Raw genomic sequence first — 17,979 nt, forward strand, 5'->3', positions numbered from 1 at the left:
CCAAGAGAAGTGGTGCAGGCTCCTACCCTGGGGGTGTTTAAGAGGAGGTTAGATGAACATCTTGCTGGGGTCGTTTGACTCCAGTATTCTTTCGTGCCATGGCAGGGGGTCGGACTAGATGATCTGCTCAGGTCCCTTCCGACTCTAGAAACTATGAAACTATGAACTATTACATAGTGTGGAATGAACCAAGTAGGAGTGAAAACATTAAAGGACTAAATTGGAATGACCTTTAAGGAACAGTAAAGGTCTGGTTGTTTTTTGGGGGGGCAGGCACGGGTTACTTTGTTTTGTTTTTAGATGCCTGGCTTCGCTGTACTTAAAAGCATTGAATCCTTGTTTAGTAGTAAGTGAAGCTATGATCATAACCCAACTGTGGGTTCTCTAACTGCAGTGCAGGTTCCCTGAGGAAATGCTGCTTTTTTGACGGTCATGGGACTTCATATTTTGACATAATCGTAGCTTCAAGAGTTGCTAGCTGATCTGTATTTGCTAATTCTTTTCTTAGTAGGCTGGGTATCATTATACACGTAGTAGTTTTATAAAATACTTCAAACATTGTATTACGGATTAAATGAACAGTTTTATACTAATGAGCTCCTTGTGGTGCTCAGGTTTGTTACATGCTTGGATGCTTAATATTGTCACAATTACTGGGTTTTCAGTAACACCACTCGAACTGCTGAACATTTTTCCTGTGAATTTGTAAGAAAATTCCCTTTGTCGCAGAGGATCTATCTATCTATCTGTCTAATAGACAGATAGATAGATGGCCCAACAATTAATTTCGCAAATGTATAAAGCAGAGAGAGTTATCAATCTATAAACACCATTGTAGACAGGCATGATAATGGAAGTGTTCAGTGATTTTAAGAACAGGGATCAGACTTTAAAGCAAACCAGGGGAATGGGCTTTCCAATAAAATAGAAGCAGAAAGAGATGCAACAGATGTCAGCTGGTCAAATGCCACTACATTGTTCCCTTCCTTTGTTATTGTCTAATTCAGGACCAGAGCCTTTTGTTCTCCTGTTAATTGATTGGTTTCAGTGGGGCTTTCACATACATAAACTGAGCAATATTGGATCCTCAGATTATAAGCTTTGATTTATTTATTTATTTTAATTAAGGGTCAATATCAAATCTTAAATGGTAGTTATTTGGGAAAAAGTAAGACGTTTCAAGCCACCTACCATTTTCTGTGGCTTTATGATCACACTCTTCAAGTTTTATATTGTTCTTGTTTTTTTAATGCATTTTTTTATCTGCAAAAGATGCATAAGAACTGTAAATAGATCCATTGCATAGGAGTGACAATTGAAAATTGATTATACCCAAGCACTAACAGATATACAGAGTTAAAAAAAAAAAAGAGAAAGGAAAGATAAGAAGAAAATTAACATACCTGTGTGAATTTGGAAGTAGAACCAACTGCCTGCAAATTTATCACTTGGGATATTTTTCACCCTCTAGACTCAATGGGCACGTCTGCACATGCAGGCACATGTGCTTGCAGCAGCTCAAATAGCAGCAGCACAAATTTGTGCTGGATATTTGTGCCTCAGCACACATACCTGAACATGCACTTCAGTGTGGGGCAATTTGTGCCACTTGGGGCAAACTGACTCTGCCCAGCTCTTCCTAGAGCTTCAGCCAGGGGGAGCTACAAGCTGGGGCCACTGCCTGCCCACTTGCCTTTGGGAGCTTTTGAGGCCTGGCCAGCTGGTATCTCAGAACACTAGCCCCTTGTGGCAGATGAACTGTTGAACCAGCCCTAACAACGAGTGGGCCCTGCACCCTCTACCCACTGCAGCAGTGAGGACTGCTGCCTGGCTGTGATCTGCTGCCACCTGTGACAGCATCCACCCCCTTGGACCTTTGGGCCCCATGGCTGCATTCCTGCTAGACCCAAATGGGGACCACACAGCCGCCTGGGCAGAGCCGCCTGCACCTTTGGGCCAACTGCCAGTGCACCGTGGCTGCAGAGTTGGCCTTTGGGTGGCATTGCTGTCATGTCTTCTGGTGTCTCCACTCTGCCGTCTGGGCAGCTATCACCCAGATGTACTCCATGTGGTGGCCTGCTTCAAAATGTCAAAGCATGTTCTCCTGGCCCTAAATGCCCAGGAGGTCAGCCAACTCATCTGCCCTCCAGCTGGGTTCCTGGTGCTGGCTCTGGGCAGGCTTCTCTGCCTGGGTCTTGCTGTTTGCCTCACCAGCAAGGATCCTGGTGTTCCCTGTTTAAAAACTGCAAATTCTCTGAAAAGAAAAACCCATATTCTCTCATTAAAATACTCCAAATCCAAGTTCATTTGTGATTAAAATAAAACGCCACTATATATAGCAAGATCAGTTCAGCAGTGTCTTACTGATACGTTTACAAGTGTAAAGCAGTTTGGAAGCCTACCAGTGCCACTAGCATCATCATTAAACAATTTCTAAATATCTATACACTTTGACATTTGCTTTTGGTTTTTTAATAGTTTCATAGTTAGTGAAACTATCATAGAATAATTAGACCTGACTCTGCCCCCTTCACTCACCAGGATATGGGGCGCTGAGCAGCACTACGTCGGTGCCTTGCTCCTGCCCTTGCCCCCTCACTCACAACCCACAGCCCCCACCTGCCCCCACTGGCTCCCTCCTGGCAGCAGCTCTGTCCCAGCACCAGAACATGAGTCCAGCTGCAGCTGTTCCATCTGCTGCTTTGTGGTTCTGAGCAGTGTCAGCCCTTGCTGTTCTGCTCCCTGTGCCCAGGCCCCAGTAATCTCTATGCTGTTCCTGGGACCCTCGATTGAGGCTCAGGTACTGGGCTAGGTAAGCCCCTTCCCTTCCAGGCTGGCACACAGGCTGCTCTAGGGGGGCAGCATGGCTCTAAGCCCGGCTCTGGTCTTTTCTACCCAAAGCACTCCCCCACCCCCAACCCCCATCTCTCTCTGCAGGATGGAGCCAGAGCTGGGGCTGTGCAAGGCTTTTCTTGCTGAGGCTGAACTCAGAGTGGGTTCCAGTGGCACTGGGAGGCAGCCACCCCAGATTTCACTGCAGTTCCACTCCCAGCCCAGTGCTACTGCCTGACACAGCCCCACCTGAATGCCCTGCTTCCACCCAAGAGCTGGGAAAAGCCTGGGCTGTGCTGGGTGGTGGTGCAGGGCTGTGAGCGAAGCTGTGGTGAAATTTGGGGTGGCTGCATCCTCCTCCCAGTGCTGCTGAAGCCCGCTCCAAGCCCAGCCCCCGCCGAGAAGAGCCCCATGAAGCCCCGGCTCCAGCTCCACCCCGCAGCTGCAGCCCACCCAGTGCTGTGCAGCTCCAGGTGGCACATGCCCCCCACCCTTCCAGGGTGCAAGCAGCACTGGGAGCCACTCACACCTCGTGAGCTGCACTTCCATCCTGTACCACCCCCTTGTCCTGGCTGGACAGCGCCTGCCCCCTCCCTCACCATGGGAGGCGTTGATCTGCCCCCCCTATGTCCCTTCCCTCTCTCCTCCCCTTCCACCACAAGGGACTTACCAGTTGATGGCAGCTGTGTCGGATATCGGATTGGTATTGGCCAATATGCCTCCTTAAATATTGGCTCTCAGTATTGGTCCCCAAAATCTCTATTGGTGCATCACTATCAAATAGGTATCTTTTTGGATGTGACTTTTGACCCTTCTCCCTTTTATGGAGTAACAGTTAGGGTACAAGTGACTCAGGTTCTCTAACTTCCACAACCTTTCTGATCATTTTGGCACAGCTCGTAATCTGATCTCCATCACTATCTCTTGCTTAACTTGTATACCTCATGTTTTCTTTAATATTTTAATTCTTACAGCATTTCTTAACATATTCTTGGTCCCACTTGCAAGCAAAAAAATTCTAGAAAAAATGGGTTAGCTTTACCAGGATCAGGTGTAAGTGACCTCTTGCCAACAAACTGGTTTTTAGTTCTGTTAATATGAGGCTTACGTCAGCAACTTATTAAAAGTTTTCAAAACAAAAAAAGTTTTAAAAGTTTAAGTTTATGCATATTAGACCTTGTTCAAAGATGGCTGTGTCCTTTACGCTGGCACATTAGGTATCACTTGTAACAATGCAAAGTAGAAAACATGAGAGAGAACCTTTATGTTTGTATATAAAATGCACCTTTGTTTGGTGAAGAGTGTATTGGGTTGGCCTTGTTAGCACAGTAGCTCTCCAACAGAATTTATCAGAATCTTTGTATTTAGTTTGTAACTCAAAGATGACTGATCACATTATATTTTACTTGATTGTTAAAGGGATTGATGATTTCATTAAACAAGTGTGTGTTGTAGCCTATTAAAATGCAGCTTGAGCTGCTTCAGGAAAAAAACAAAACCCAACTAATAAAACAAGGTAGCATGTAGCAGGTTTTTTAAGTAATAGAGGGAGGGTATGCTACTAGGTCATCAGTTAGTGCTTTTTAAAATGTTACTGGTGTGTTTGGTTTTAGTGTTGAAATGGAAGGTCCTTGAAGCACAGGCCCAAACTTAATTATAAAAGAAAAACAAGGATGGAGCCTCAAATCTCCTTTTTTTCCCCAAGAGTAAATCTTATGGGAGGAGACAAAAGTAATGTTTCCCCTCTAAATCTGTATTTTCTTAGTGATTTTTTTGAGACTAGAAGAGGCGAGTAAGCCCTCTAAGGCTGCATAGAAATGTTAATTTCTAGTGGTGGAAAATTTCCATTTCTAGAAATGATCCCAGAAGAGGGATTAGTACAGACATTCAGTCTGCAGCTACCCCCTCTTCCTTGCTCCTTACGCTTGGAATGGTGGGGAAAGTATGGACTGCTCTAGTCTTCCTGTTTCTTGTGGGGTGAAGAGGGAGAATCAGAACATCAGGGAAAAGTTGAGTGGCAGGAGCAGAGATTTTAAAAGCCAGGAGCTGGGCTTGGGCAGCTTTCTCCTAGTTTAGTTCCCTGCCAGCTAGCTTCCTCATGCTCCCAGTGCTGCTCCCTGCACTCAGCTTCTGGTGCCCCAGAGCTGAGCAGCAGAGTAAAGCCCCTGTCTGCTTCTCACACTAAGAACTCTGTGTGAAAAGCAGGCAGGGGGCTGTGCTGCTCAGCTTCTAGTGCCCAGGAGCAAATCAGAGGAGACATTATAGCAAATGCCCAGCCTGCTTCTAGTACTGGGAAGTAACATGTGAGAAGCAGGCAGGGAGCATCTTCCCCTCTCCCCCCCATGCCTTTTCCAAACTAGTGACCCTGATCATGGGGAAGGCATAGCAGCCTTTCCTCTGGCTCTGCTCCTGGTCCCCCGGAAAAGTAAGCTGGAGGGGGTGGGGTGAGGTGGGGTGGAGAGCATGTCATATGCTCAATCTCCTGGGAGAGACTCTTCTGGGAGCAATTTAACCTGGTTGTTTCCAGGTTATTTTTCTACCAGAGTAGCCATTATTTCTCGGGGGGAAAAAAGCTTGAACATCTGCAAACTTTTGCTTTCTACTAAGAGAATGGTGACTCTTATGGTACTGGGTTTTTGGTTGTAGCTGTGTTGGTCTAAGGACATAGGCAGACAAAGTTCTTTCAGTAGATATGATATATTTTATTAGACCAAATGAGTAGTTGCAAAAAATATTCTTAGCAAGCTTTCAGGCACAATCACCCTTCTTCAGACACAGGGAGTCTTTGCTCTTCTGAGACTCTAAGGAATGAGAGAAGCTAAAAGTGTGGCAGGATGTCAGTGAGAATGTAAATAGATAGGAATTAGAAAGACAAAAGGTAACACAAGGAAGGGAGAGGCAAGAAAGCAGAGGGAGGGGAAAGAAGTTAACAGAGCATGCCGGCTTGTAAGATGCCCGATAACTCAGCTTTTACTCAGTTGGTCTAATAAAAGATATCACATCTACTCAAAGAACCTTAACTCTCATGGTAGAAGCTCAACATCTGCATGTCTGAAGGGTACTCTACTTCCTTCCCTCCAAAAAAAAAAAAAAAAGAAAAAAAAGCCTAAAGATGGAAGTATTTTACTGTAGGAGTTTCTTCTGCTATAGAACATTGCAGGAACTGCTGCAGTATTTGTGCAGTGCTATGGCAAACATGCTTCTGGTAGAGAGTTTGAAAATCACAAAGCACTATTAGACAGTCAGTTTCCTTTGACTTTTATTGGGCGTTGTGGGAGAAGTTAAAACTTCCATTTTTGTCTATGACAATCTGCCTCTAAATGTTAATGGTCCTTTTAAGAATTCACATATATGTCATATCGTGGAGGCTGTCACAGGTCACAGAGATTGAACAATAGAACCTTTAATGGTAGTTAAATTTGTGATGACTGAAATTAGTTTATATATCTCTGGATGCAGTATACAAAAGGTGTAAGACATTTCAGAAACAAAAAAGATGCTATATAACCTCTTAGTTTAAGTCTTGCAAAACCTGCATATTTTTCAGACTTTGTATTTGCCTATGAATTATTCCAGTTTGTTGTGAAAACTTTTTTCATGCAGAAGATGTTGAAAACTGTTATCAGTTCCTTTCTGAAGAAAGGAAAAGATGCAGTTAATGGCAAGTATCTTGTTTCTCTCAGTAATTATGAATAAACATTACAGAAAATCATAGTAATTTTTTCTGCTTTTTTCCCCTAAACAGATAAAAATGTAATCATAGATCAAGGCTCCTAGTTATCAATCAGTTTGTAGTAATTCATCTTTAAGAATACAAAGTTGGTTTTCTTGATGCTGAGAATACTTTCAGCCTTGTAGAACTAAGTAGGGTCTATGAAAGACAAATTGGGGCATGTCCACATCATTGAAAGCTCACACTACACGGCCATACAGTTAAGCACAGTGTGGCAGACCTGTTACACCCCAATATCAACGTAATATGTAATGTGGCCACTTTTATGCAGCTCTGGGCAAAAACCAAAAAGCATGCCTAAGTGAGGGAGTGTATTGGTGTGCATTTCACTAAGGGGTGACATTACATCTATTTGAGTACGGTGTACTTGGTATGGCTTCACCCCAGTGCTCCCTCTCATGATCCTTTAATCATGTAAATATGCCCCAAATAGGGTTTTATCTGTTGAGGAACTTATTAATTATACTTTTGAGGAGTTTGACTCAATCTGTTTTGCTTTCTATGTCTTCCTGAAAGAGCTGATCTAAACCATAAAATCTCGTTTATATACTTTGCTCTGGTCACAAATTCTTTTTAGAACAACATAGAATAAAATTGCATTTGGGTCTTTAGATTTGTTTGTGAGGGAAGATACTGTGGGTTCTACCTTGTCTTCCTCTTTCCAACTTCAGTGGAACAGCTCATGTACTTACCCTTACTGTCCTGCTTAAGTACTTTAGATCTTGCCTTAAAGCACAGGAATGTGCTGAGTTCTTAGGTAGTTTGAGTGCAGTGGCATGAAGTCCTTCTGGGTAGCAGAATGCTACATTAAAATGTCCATCAGCTGTGCCATACACCAAAGGGAAGTAGCAGATACACAAGGTTGAGGATCCATTTTCACCATAAATTCCATATTATCAGACAATTCCCATGCAGAAGGGAAATCTCAGGGTACTTATGTAGTGCTAAGTAGACTTGCTACCCAAGTAATTTAACCCTTACATTAGTTCTCAAAGCTGCTACAGTATTAATCCAAGTTCACTAGCACATGCTTTTGTATGTAGCCAGTCAAACTATTTTTGATTTTAAAAGCTGATCCAAGACAGAAGTGGCTAAAATTCCTGGCCATGGACATTGATAACATTTACAGCTTATATGCATTCATGTTTGATTTGCTGCTAACACTACTGTGCCAAAGTTGAGATATTCTTTTTTTCCCTAGGGAATGTCTGTTGAGTATAAACCTTGCCCAGAAGCTTATAAAGAGTAACTAAAACATTTAAAAGATATGCTGTGTAGGATTTGCAGTGTCCCTTTCGTAGTTGCCAGTAGTTACCAAGAAGTTATGTGAATGTGTTGCTGAGAAATGTTGGAAAGTCCTGGGAAACTTCAAGCCCTGCTTCAAGGGGAAGCATGGATGCTGGTAGGAGACCTGCACAACATTTTTTGAATCTAGGTGAATGATATTTGTAGATTCTCAGCACCTTTGAAAATCAAGTCACTTTAATGATTCGTTATGAAGAGAGGTGCCTAACTTCAGGCTACATTTGAAAGTTTTGGCCTTAATTGTATACAGCCCACTTTCATGAACTAAGTACAGTTAGACCAGTGGTCGGCAACCCACAGCACACATGCCATACATAGGTGTCATGGGCAACTGGTATTTTGCAGATGAATCCTCAGCATTGAATTGAAGGGGGTGCTAGCAACGAGAATAAGAATGGCTTTCAAGAAGGGCATGGGAGTTGGAGGTCTGTGTTGGCTCAAAGGTTTACCCCTGCAGGAGCTGTGGTGATAGGTGCCGTCAGATTCAGTGTTGCCACATCCTGTTGTGATGATATTTGTCAGCACTGGGAAGTAGTGACGGCTGAGAAAGTGGCACTTTTTCATGGGTTGGACTTATGGCATGCTTGCTAAAAAAAGAAAAAATTGGCCCCATTAGATCACCAAAGGATTCAGTCCTTCCACCTGTGACCTAGCAGTGGCTGCCATTTTATATTCAGTCTAGCTACTCTTACCCATGCTCTTGCCATGTCAAATTGAAATATCTGCACACTATTTGTAAACTGAAGTTGAGAATGCGACAGCACACATTTTAAGCAGAGTAACTTTCCACAACCTCATGACACTACTATTCATTTGGGTTTCTAAGTTAAGTTACATATGTGGGTTTGACCTCTGTGAATTGAAATCAACCTGCCTGCTAGAACACCTTTTCCCATGGCATACAAATGCAGGTATAATTGTAAGGGCATCTCAGTTCAAACATCCCATATTTAGAAAATAGGAAATTAGAAGAGTGCTTTCATGAATCATATTGAATTTCAGAAGTTAGCACTCTCATTGATCCAGAATAGTCCAAGACTGTTGTTACATACAGCATTTTTCAAAGCCCATCTGTTTTCCCTGCAATTTTAATGGGAAGGAACACAAAGGGAAGAGTCAAGTGAGAGCTGGGATTTCCTGCTTCAGATTAATTGCTTGTTGATTACATTTTGGTTTGGGAGATGCTGTTTGTTTTGATGTGATTGTTCTTTAAGCAGCTGTTAAAAGCCATGGATGCACAATATAATAGAAATAACCATGTGTTGAGCAATCATTTTAAAGAATTATCGATTGTCAGTGTTCTTATTTCTGCACAAGACAAAACAAAAACACTCTTTCTGTGAGCTTTGTATTCTCTGTAAATTTAACCAAAAGGGAAACTGCTTGCTGCAGGAACTGAAGAAGACGGTCACAGGTTATTTGCTGAATCCCAGTATAACAGATAAGCCAGGGATGGAAGGATTGAATCAGAGAAAAATTGCAGCACAAAATCCTGTCCAACTGATAATCAGCTCTGCCACCCATAAGACGTGAGACAGGCTCCAGAGCTGTATACATTAAGTGGCAGTTTCCAGCTCCCATTTTTCTGGGGTGCAGAGTTTGAATTTTGCCCATACTCTTTGCCTTGAGATGCATATAATCTAAGGGTCAGCTATTGTAAGTGTCTTCAGAGTTCCTGGTATAATCTTCTTAGACCTTTTAAAAACCAGATCCACTAGCATATGCTTGTTTGTTAATTCCTTATGGGACATGTATGACAGACTTCGCTGTGTTTAACAGAAGCTAATTAAAAGAGCAATGTGTAATGAAAGTGTGCATGCTTTTTCTTTGTCTTAATCTTTGTATTGATTTTTTTTTTCTTTCCCTTTCAAAGGGAAGCCATTCCACCAAAGTGGAAGCTGTGGTACGGACTCTGAAGAAAATCCAGTGTAAAGATCCAGGGGCTAAATCTTTGGTTTTCTCAACGGTATTGATCACTATTTTCTATCTAAAAATTTACATGTTGTGCAGCAAGATATTAGGTGCTAATATAGTTTCAAAATTCAATTTCCCTACCAAAATATGCAAGTAGTTACCAGTAGCTATTTAAATAGTTAAAGAGATAAAGGAGATGATTTATATCATTGGGGTGTTATTACTGGTAGCCTCCTTCATTCAATGGAAAGTATTGTACATCTTCAAAGGGAAAACACTGAAATTCAATGTGCAGGAGCATTAGCAAGTCGACTGTATTTTAACCTTGAGCAGGTCAAACTGCTCTTCATAAATTTTACAACTGCATTTTACTGTTGCAGTTCTGCTCAGCTTTTTTTCAAACAAGTGTCTTGCCTAGCTTCCTCAGTTTATTTGCCTATGCTTGCTCCTTATGAATGCCATTGTGCTGCCACTTTTACATTCAGTATATTTGAGAAAAAATGTGAATGATATTACTCTTGGAGCAAAATAAAACAAAATCAACTTATTAGTATTAATATTTAAGGACATAGAAAATGTTTGGTATTTTTTTATTGCTTTCTCTTTTGAGTATTTGTGAGAGATCATTTCATTCATGTTTTAGCATTGTCCATACCACTTGGTAATAATGATTGACTTTTTGTGCGTCTTCTAGTGGCAAGATGTGCTGGATATAATTTCAAAAGCTCTGTATGATAACAACATGGTGTTTGCTCAGATCAATGGAATTAGTAAATTTCAGGTATGTAAAGAAGATTTTTTTTCTGTAAGTTATTCTGAATGGCAGAAAGTTAGGTGAAAGTTTATTTGTTCCTTTCACATTGGTGCTTTGAGGAAACAAAACAAAAATTATAAGCTTGATCAAGCAGAACCTTTAATTTCTTCAACTTTGATTTCTTCACTGAACTCTAACACTACAGTGACTAGAAACATGGTGCAGTTCCAGAAAATATTTTAACCACCATTGTTTAAACAACCTTGCCTGCCTTAACCACCATCTGCATTCTTAAAAAGTAATGTGTGGATGGACAAAAGGGAAGAATAAAGAGCGTGAGATACTGCTGCTGACTGTGCTGTATCTGCCTGATGGACAAAGGACGATGTCTGTCTTTAGGGTTATTGATCTGGTATGTTTTCACAACTACTGAATTATCTTACAATCGTAGGGACAGTTCCCACATTCTTTATTCAGGAATAGCTTTCATTGAAAAGCTAATATGTTGTTTGTCTTTTAGGAAAATCTTTCAGCATTTAAATATGACCCCAAGATCAATATTTTGCTCTTACCCCTACATACTGGTTCCAATGGATTAAACATAATTGAAGCGACTCATGTCCTGCTGGTCGAACCCATTCTGAATCCTGCACATGAGCTTCAGGCAATTGGCAGAGTGCACCGCATTGGCCAAACAAAGTAAGAGGTTGAATTATTTAAAATTGGTTAATGCCTCGTCCAGTCTAAAACACAACTGTATAACACTTGTGTGAGAATCTCAGACCCCACCATAGATTTTAATTGATTAGCTTTCCCTGCACTTCTGGAAGGTAGGTAATAGTATTCTTGCTTTACTAATGGAAAAACTGAGGATCACACAGGCTGTAGGCAATACTTTCTAAAGCACCTAAGTGACTTAAGCTTCTTTGTTCCATTTCCACTTCAGAGCAGATCCAAAAAAAGACGTACCTATAGACAGATTTTAGGCACCTAAATACAAAATTTAAATCCTGGGAAGCCCTGCTCAGTGCTGCCTAACTGGAGGCATGTAAATGCCCCAGGCTTCTTACAGTTTATAACTTCAAGTTCCACCCAGTCCCAAAGGTGTCTTTCTGTGCACCCCGAGAATTTCCTTAGTCTAAAGAAGGCTGAACAGTTCAACACTGAACTTCTCCAGAAGTCTGATCAGATCTTGAATCTTGGTATTTGCTTGCCTAAGTGCCCAAGGAGCTCAATCTAGTAAGTGTACTCAGAGCATGCTTAACATGTTTTTACAGGACTGGCATATGCACAAAATGCAGTGGTAGCTGCTGCTTTCTTTAAGAGCAGAGGGAAAGGTAATAGCTTCATGGTTACTGCTTACTGGTTAGGACAGTCACCAGGATGTGGAAGACCTATGTTAAAATGTGTTGTGCCTGTGGGGATTCAGAGCCGTATCTGCTTCCACAAAAGACTGCTTTAGCCATTAGACTAGTAAAAAAGGTTTAACTGGAACAGGAGAACTTACCTCTCCTCATTGCTGGACCTGTGCCATTCTGCAGAGAAGAATTCCAAGATTCACTGGACCATGGAGAGTATGATTTAACCTACTGGGTAATACCCATATATGGATTCCTGTTCTGAAAACTGTTTTATGCAAACTATAAAAATAATATGGAGCAAGTGCCAGCACACAGTGGGAAAGATTCAATAAGAGGTGATAAATGCCCCCATCTGAGATGCAGGAGAGCCTATAGTCTGGTAATGACGGACACTGTTCTAGGAGGTGGGTTTTAATCCTGTTAGGCAAAGAAGGTATCTTAATCTGTCTCCCCTACAACTCAGGTTACTGCTTTAACCACTAGCCTATTTTGCCAACAGTACCCTCCACCCCCAGGTAAAAGTGGGTACTATCATGCCCACTTCCTGACATTTAAAAACTAAAGAGTTCCTGCTGCATTCCTGAAAGACAGGTTGTAAGCACCTCCCTTCAGGAAAGGCTTGTGGTCTGTAGTCAAGGACAGATCCCACAGCCCTGAGTTAGGCATCTGAGCTCTTGAGGGGGTTGTGGCTGAAGACGCTCACCTGTTCTTTGCAGTTCCTTGGCTAGTACTAGGCAGTGCCTTGCCGCTCAGCAGTTCCCCATACAATATACTGGTTGTTCTCAATTCCATTTTTAGGTGCCTAATCCTCCCTAAGCATTGTATGGGGAGCCTGGGTGCCTTAAGGGTGTCTGTTAGTTTCTTGACAAAGCTTATTAGTCCAAATACAGCACTATGCAAATATAGCTATAATGCATCTGGTTCAAGAGCTAGCATGTGCAGAGCTTCTTTGGATAGCGCTACACTATATAGATCTACTATAGTGGTTCTTCACTGCACTGGAGGAGCATTGAAACACTGCTTTTGTAGTATATAAGCCCTTTTTAGGATCCAGTCCTTGGATCTTAATTCTCATTGAAAGTCAGTGGGTTATAGATTCCTCAGTGCCCATATAGTGCAGCAGAGCCATGGGGCTGCATACCACAGGTTCCCATGGTTTGGTGGGGTGGAGGGTACAGTCCCTGAGAAGTTGGACAGGCCTGATGTTATCAATAAGCAACAAAATAAGACACTTTTTTGTACAGTTGTACACCCGGTGCACTTACCTGGTATGCTTGTAAGTACAGTACATAGCACTGGTTGGCATTGGTGTGTGTTGATTATCATAGCTTATGTTCTCCGTATCTTAAAATTCTAGATGAGTGTGTTCTATCACTTGCGCTGAGGGCCGTCTGGTGCACATCCTTTTTTCTAATCTAGTCCTTCCTTAAAGGGAGACTCACTTTAAAAAAAAAAAAAGCAATAATTTATTTCAGAAAACATCAGCTTGTCAATACATCTATAGTTTAGGTTTTTTTCTGCAGTATCCATCATTTTTTCATATTGAACTGAAAGCACTTGACAGTCCTCTAAATTCTTTATAGTAATTTTTAAAAGTGAATACTAGTTGTTTACTTTAAAACCATTAATAGATAAGGTGCTGTCAAAAATACAGTTACTGTTGAATCACCATTCAGTTTCCCCTTCATACAAAATCTACAGTTTTTTATGTTCTGTTCTTTCATACCATCACCCTGAAAATGAATTATTTAATATGACTGTAAAACAATGGGTATAGTATGCTTTTTGTTAGTGCATTTGCTAATTTTATATTCATTGTTTCCATATTTTCACCTTAATCTCTCTGAACTGTAGATGGATCTTTGTGCAGCTGTATTGATGTTGCAGAGCACTGAACCAAGCAAGCCCTTCAAAAGTTCATGCAGTATGGTTTATATATAAATGTTCACCTACTTAGCTCAAAAGTAACTTGGAAAATAAAAACAGTAACACATGATATAGAAACATAGCTGGAACAAATGTATTCGTGAATAAAGATGACATGTTTATTTTGTGAGGGCATGAATCAGCTTGTACGAAAGAATGTATGAGCAGGTGTATGTTTGGGTGTGGTGGTAAATATTTTGAATCAACTATGAGCACACAGATCAGATTGATTGCAACAGCCTGTATTATGATTTCACATGATGCTGGCACTAGAAGTTCAGGGTATGGCAAAAAAATACAACCCTGTGTAACAGAACTGTGTGTAGTAGCAGCATGTTGTGTTATATCCATTGATTAACCTTGGGTTAAGCTGAGGGGTATGTGTAAGTGAAATAGACAGTTCAACCAAATTCTGTTCTAGATTTCACAAGTACAGATCTGAAGTAACTCAAGTCAGTAAAACTGATCTTCATTTAGTCTCCTATTCTGCATAGAGTTGTGCTGACACATCCCTTTATCTATCTGAGTAGTTTTCCTTGCTTTACTAAAATGAGTTTGTGGCTTGAAAGACTCTTAGTTACTTGAGTGGACTTTGAATCAGGTCCTGACTGAGCAGTAGTTAATGCCTGATTCCATTTTCCTATATAAACATGTGTTCTGAAGTCATATGTTTAGAAGGACTACACACTGGTTCACAGATACTGCCTTTGGGTTTTATGCTCCCATGTGTCCCCACCTCAGAACCCTGAGAATTTTTATCTCCTCCAGCTTTGTTCTGCTCCCTTTGGTAAACTGATTTTTCACCCTGTTTTATGTGACGTATAAACTACAGTTCTATTTACTATCTTGTCTTCTGTAATAGCGGTGCTATTAAAACTATGGGAATGAGGCTTAACAAGCCATTATTTTGAGCTCCCTCTCTTAGACTTTTTCTGCAGCAGCAGAATATAAAACACTGCACATACTGTATAAACAGTAGACTATACAGAGGTAGATTGTGACTGGTCCTCATATATTGTGAACACCACAGGCTCCATCACAGTTCTTGTGCACAGGAAGTTCAGGAACACCCCACTCTCCTCCCCCCCACTATGAGGAGTCCTCTTGGCATTATGTTATTCTGGACAGACTCCTGGGTAAAAGACATAGTTTGAGCACTAGTGAAAATGAGGGTGGAGTTTTGCTTAGTGTTTGTTAGGACGTAATTTATTTCTCATTCATTTAGGTCAGTGCTGTTGGCATGATAAGGAGTGCTGGGTATTCTTTAACTCTTGGTGGAGGTTGCTCAGCATCTTGTGGGATTGACCCTAAAATCCAAAAGACATTTTCAGACCAGCTTAAAAGAATTTTAAGATGGCTAAAAATTGGTCCTGAACTTCTTGACAGTATCCAACAAAATTTCAACTGTGCTAAACTTTTCTGGTTTTTGGTTGTTTTTTTAAACACATTCAGGCCCACCATTGTGCACAGGTTCTTGATAAAAGCAACAATAGAAGAAAGGATGCAGATGATGCTGAAAACTGTGGAGAGAAGGTATGTTTCTCAATTGAGAGAGTTTAAAAACATTATTTGATTTCCTCCCCTCTCCCCCCCTCAGTAAAAAGAGTAGTTTTCAAACATTTTCATGCTGTTCATGATCAAATGAAAACACTTTAAACTTTTGCCCTTCTCTGAAATGTCTTCACTATGTCACAAAAAATTTACAAAAACTTCAGAAAAGTGAGATTTTTAACCAGGATGGATATTCACTAGCTTGAGATGAAATATAAAACATAAATGTAATGAGCCAGAACCTACTCCACCTATTATGTACATAAGTAGACTTTGGCACCAGTTTCACCCTGTTCAGGCCCCTGATAATTCATTAGTGGATTTATTTTAGTAATGTGCAGTCATCTTAACCTTAAGGCACAGAAAAGCAGCAAAGAGGAAGAGGATTCATCTATCTTTTGTGTTAAATTTTTCAGGGATCCAAGCAGGGTGAAATGGAATTCCACTTGGGCATCTAAATCCACATGGGCACATCCTATATCGGGGTGGGCAAAATGCGGCCTGCGGGCTAGATGCGGCCTGCCAGAACATTCCATCTGACCTGCGGGTCCCTTAAAAAATTTAGAAAATTAATATCAATCCACCCCTGGCTGCCTGTCATGCGACCCTTGATGGCTTGCCAAAACTCAGTAAGCGGCCTTCTGCCCAAAATAATTGCCTGCCCCTGTCCTATATGGTATAGGGTCTGGCCCTCCCCTTACTGGATATGCATTTTAATTTTTATGTTATTTACCTGAATCCAAGATGACATGTGTTCCTCCCCATCCTTCCATCCCTTCTCAATATGGAGGGGGAATGCCCCTTATCTTAAATTTGAGTGTAAGGGGATGGAAGAGCAGGTGGCTGCTGCAACTTCAGCTTCAATCCAGGTTTGGGGTCAGAGTTGGAGCTGCTACCCTCCACTGCCTCTGCTCCACTTACCCTCAGTCACAGTTCTGACTTCAGCCCAAGGCATAGAGCACATTCCTCCATTGCTAATCTCCACATAACGCTGAGCCATAGTATTTCAATTGCTGTCTTTAAAATTGCCAACTGGAAAAGCTTTTTGTAAAATGCCCCCAAAGTAATAAACAGGATGGTTCATGCTGCTTTTGGTTAAGCACAATAATAGGCATGCTCTCCCATGCCATCTTCCTTTTGGATGTTCACTAGAGTATAATTTTAATGTACTCTGCAACTGCATATTTATTCTCTATTGCACAAAGCTTTTTTCGGGAACTGTTCTCTGACTCAGATACTTTTCCCTACAGTCACACTAGTTCTTCCATGAAACAGTCAGAAGCCTCAGTTTTGACGGTTGCTGATCTGGCAGACCTTTTTACAGAGGAAACTGAAGAACTTGAATGAAAAGTCTTTGGCTTGACCCAGTGAGATCTCTTGGCAAATGATGTGACATTGAGTATCTGTATGAAATCATTATAACTGTCATAAATCTTTGTATATGTCATCCAACATTCACCCTAGCTAGGGCTTCTAAAATTAGTAAGATCCTTTAATCATTACCATTGATTTTGTGGCTGAGTCCTTAGAACATCTTTTCTGATAGCACTGGAGAGAGATTGCACTTTGCACATTATACAAAAAGATGGATTTTATTTCCAAAGAATATGATTGATTCTCAGGCTGAAATCTTTGCCTGCTGAGGTCAGTGGGAGTTTTGCCACTGACCTGGATGGGCCAGTATTTCATTCCAGATAAGTAAAGCTGTAAGGATGTGGGGGGGGGGCAGTAAAACAGGTAACAAAGTATTTTGCTGTAGTCTTTTTAACTGTACAAAGCATTGGCCAGAATGAATTCCTTTGTAAATAAATATCCCCCTAGAAAGGACTTCTGTTGTAGTTAGTGTTTAACAAGTCACTCGAGTATTGAAATAACCCTTCTTATTTGTTAACACTTACTTATGAATCATTATTAGCGAGTTTGTTGTTCATGGTAGTCTTCCAGGTATTCTATTATGTAACAGCATAAAATTGCATTATAACATAAATTTATTCCATGTTCACTTACTGCAGAGTTGATTAATTAAATTATGGCTCTTGTATGTATATGGGTCTTAAAATGATAGTTAAACACTACTGTACACATTTTAAAAGATTCTTAAAGCCATGCCTACTTTAGTGATTTATTGTAAGAATTTGGAGTCCTTTGTAATGGAATTTTTAAAAAGTAACTGGTTAAGCTGCCCATAATTTTATACTCTTTTGGTGTCTGTCTATTTTTTTTGTTGTTCTTCATTTACTCATTTACCTTTTCCCAGAAGGTTTTTACAGCCAGAAGGTGGCATATATAATGAATAGGTCTTACAACATCCATAGTTAAGATGTTTGTACCCAAAGTGGAGATTCAGTAATTTTGTTATGTATTAAAAATACAGTTTTATCTTCCTTAGCTTTTTCAGTAAAGAATATTTTTTCCTGCAGAATTTATGAATAAGTGTTGGAGTTAAATTCAATTAGAAATGGATCTTAAGAAATTTAACATTGTATCATAATTTTGTCTCTTAATACTTAGGTCTACAAGCTTCTCATATTGTTAAATCATTGCAGTTTTGTACACACATAGCATTTTAAGATGTTTTTGTAGGATTTTATGATAATTTTCCA

The 17,979-nt window shown here is 40.7% G+C and overlaps 1 protein-coding gene across 1 annotated transcript in view; it reads left to right on the forward strand.

Moving 5' to 3' along the window:
- The window catches only part of SHPRH (SNF2 histone linker PHD RING helicase), a 97,612-nt gene extending 80,023 nt beyond the window's left edge, over positions 1–17,589 (forward strand). The window contains exons 26-30 of the mRNA XM_019550123.1: positions 9,744–9,836; positions 10,479–10,565; positions 11,059–11,237; positions 15,278–15,358; positions 16,627–17,589. Of these exons, the coding sequence (XP_019405668.1) occupies positions 9,744–9,836; positions 10,479–10,565; positions 11,059–11,237; positions 15,278–15,358; positions 16,627–16,723 (537 nt within the window). The 3' untranslated portion in view covers positions 16,724–17,589. The remainder of the gene's footprint in view (positions 1–9,743; positions 9,837–10,478; positions 10,566–11,058; positions 11,238–15,277; positions 15,359–16,626) is intronic.
- The last annotated feature ends 390 nt before the right edge of the window (positions 17,590–17,979 follow it).

Source organism: Crocodylus porosus, unplaced genomic scaffold, assembly GCF_001723895.1.
Source record: "Crocodylus porosus isolate Cpor-Errol unplaced genomic scaffold, CroPor_comp1, whole genome shotgun sequence".
NCBI classification, from domain to species: Eukaryota; Metazoa; Chordata; order Crocodylia; family Crocodylidae; genus Crocodylus; species Crocodylus porosus.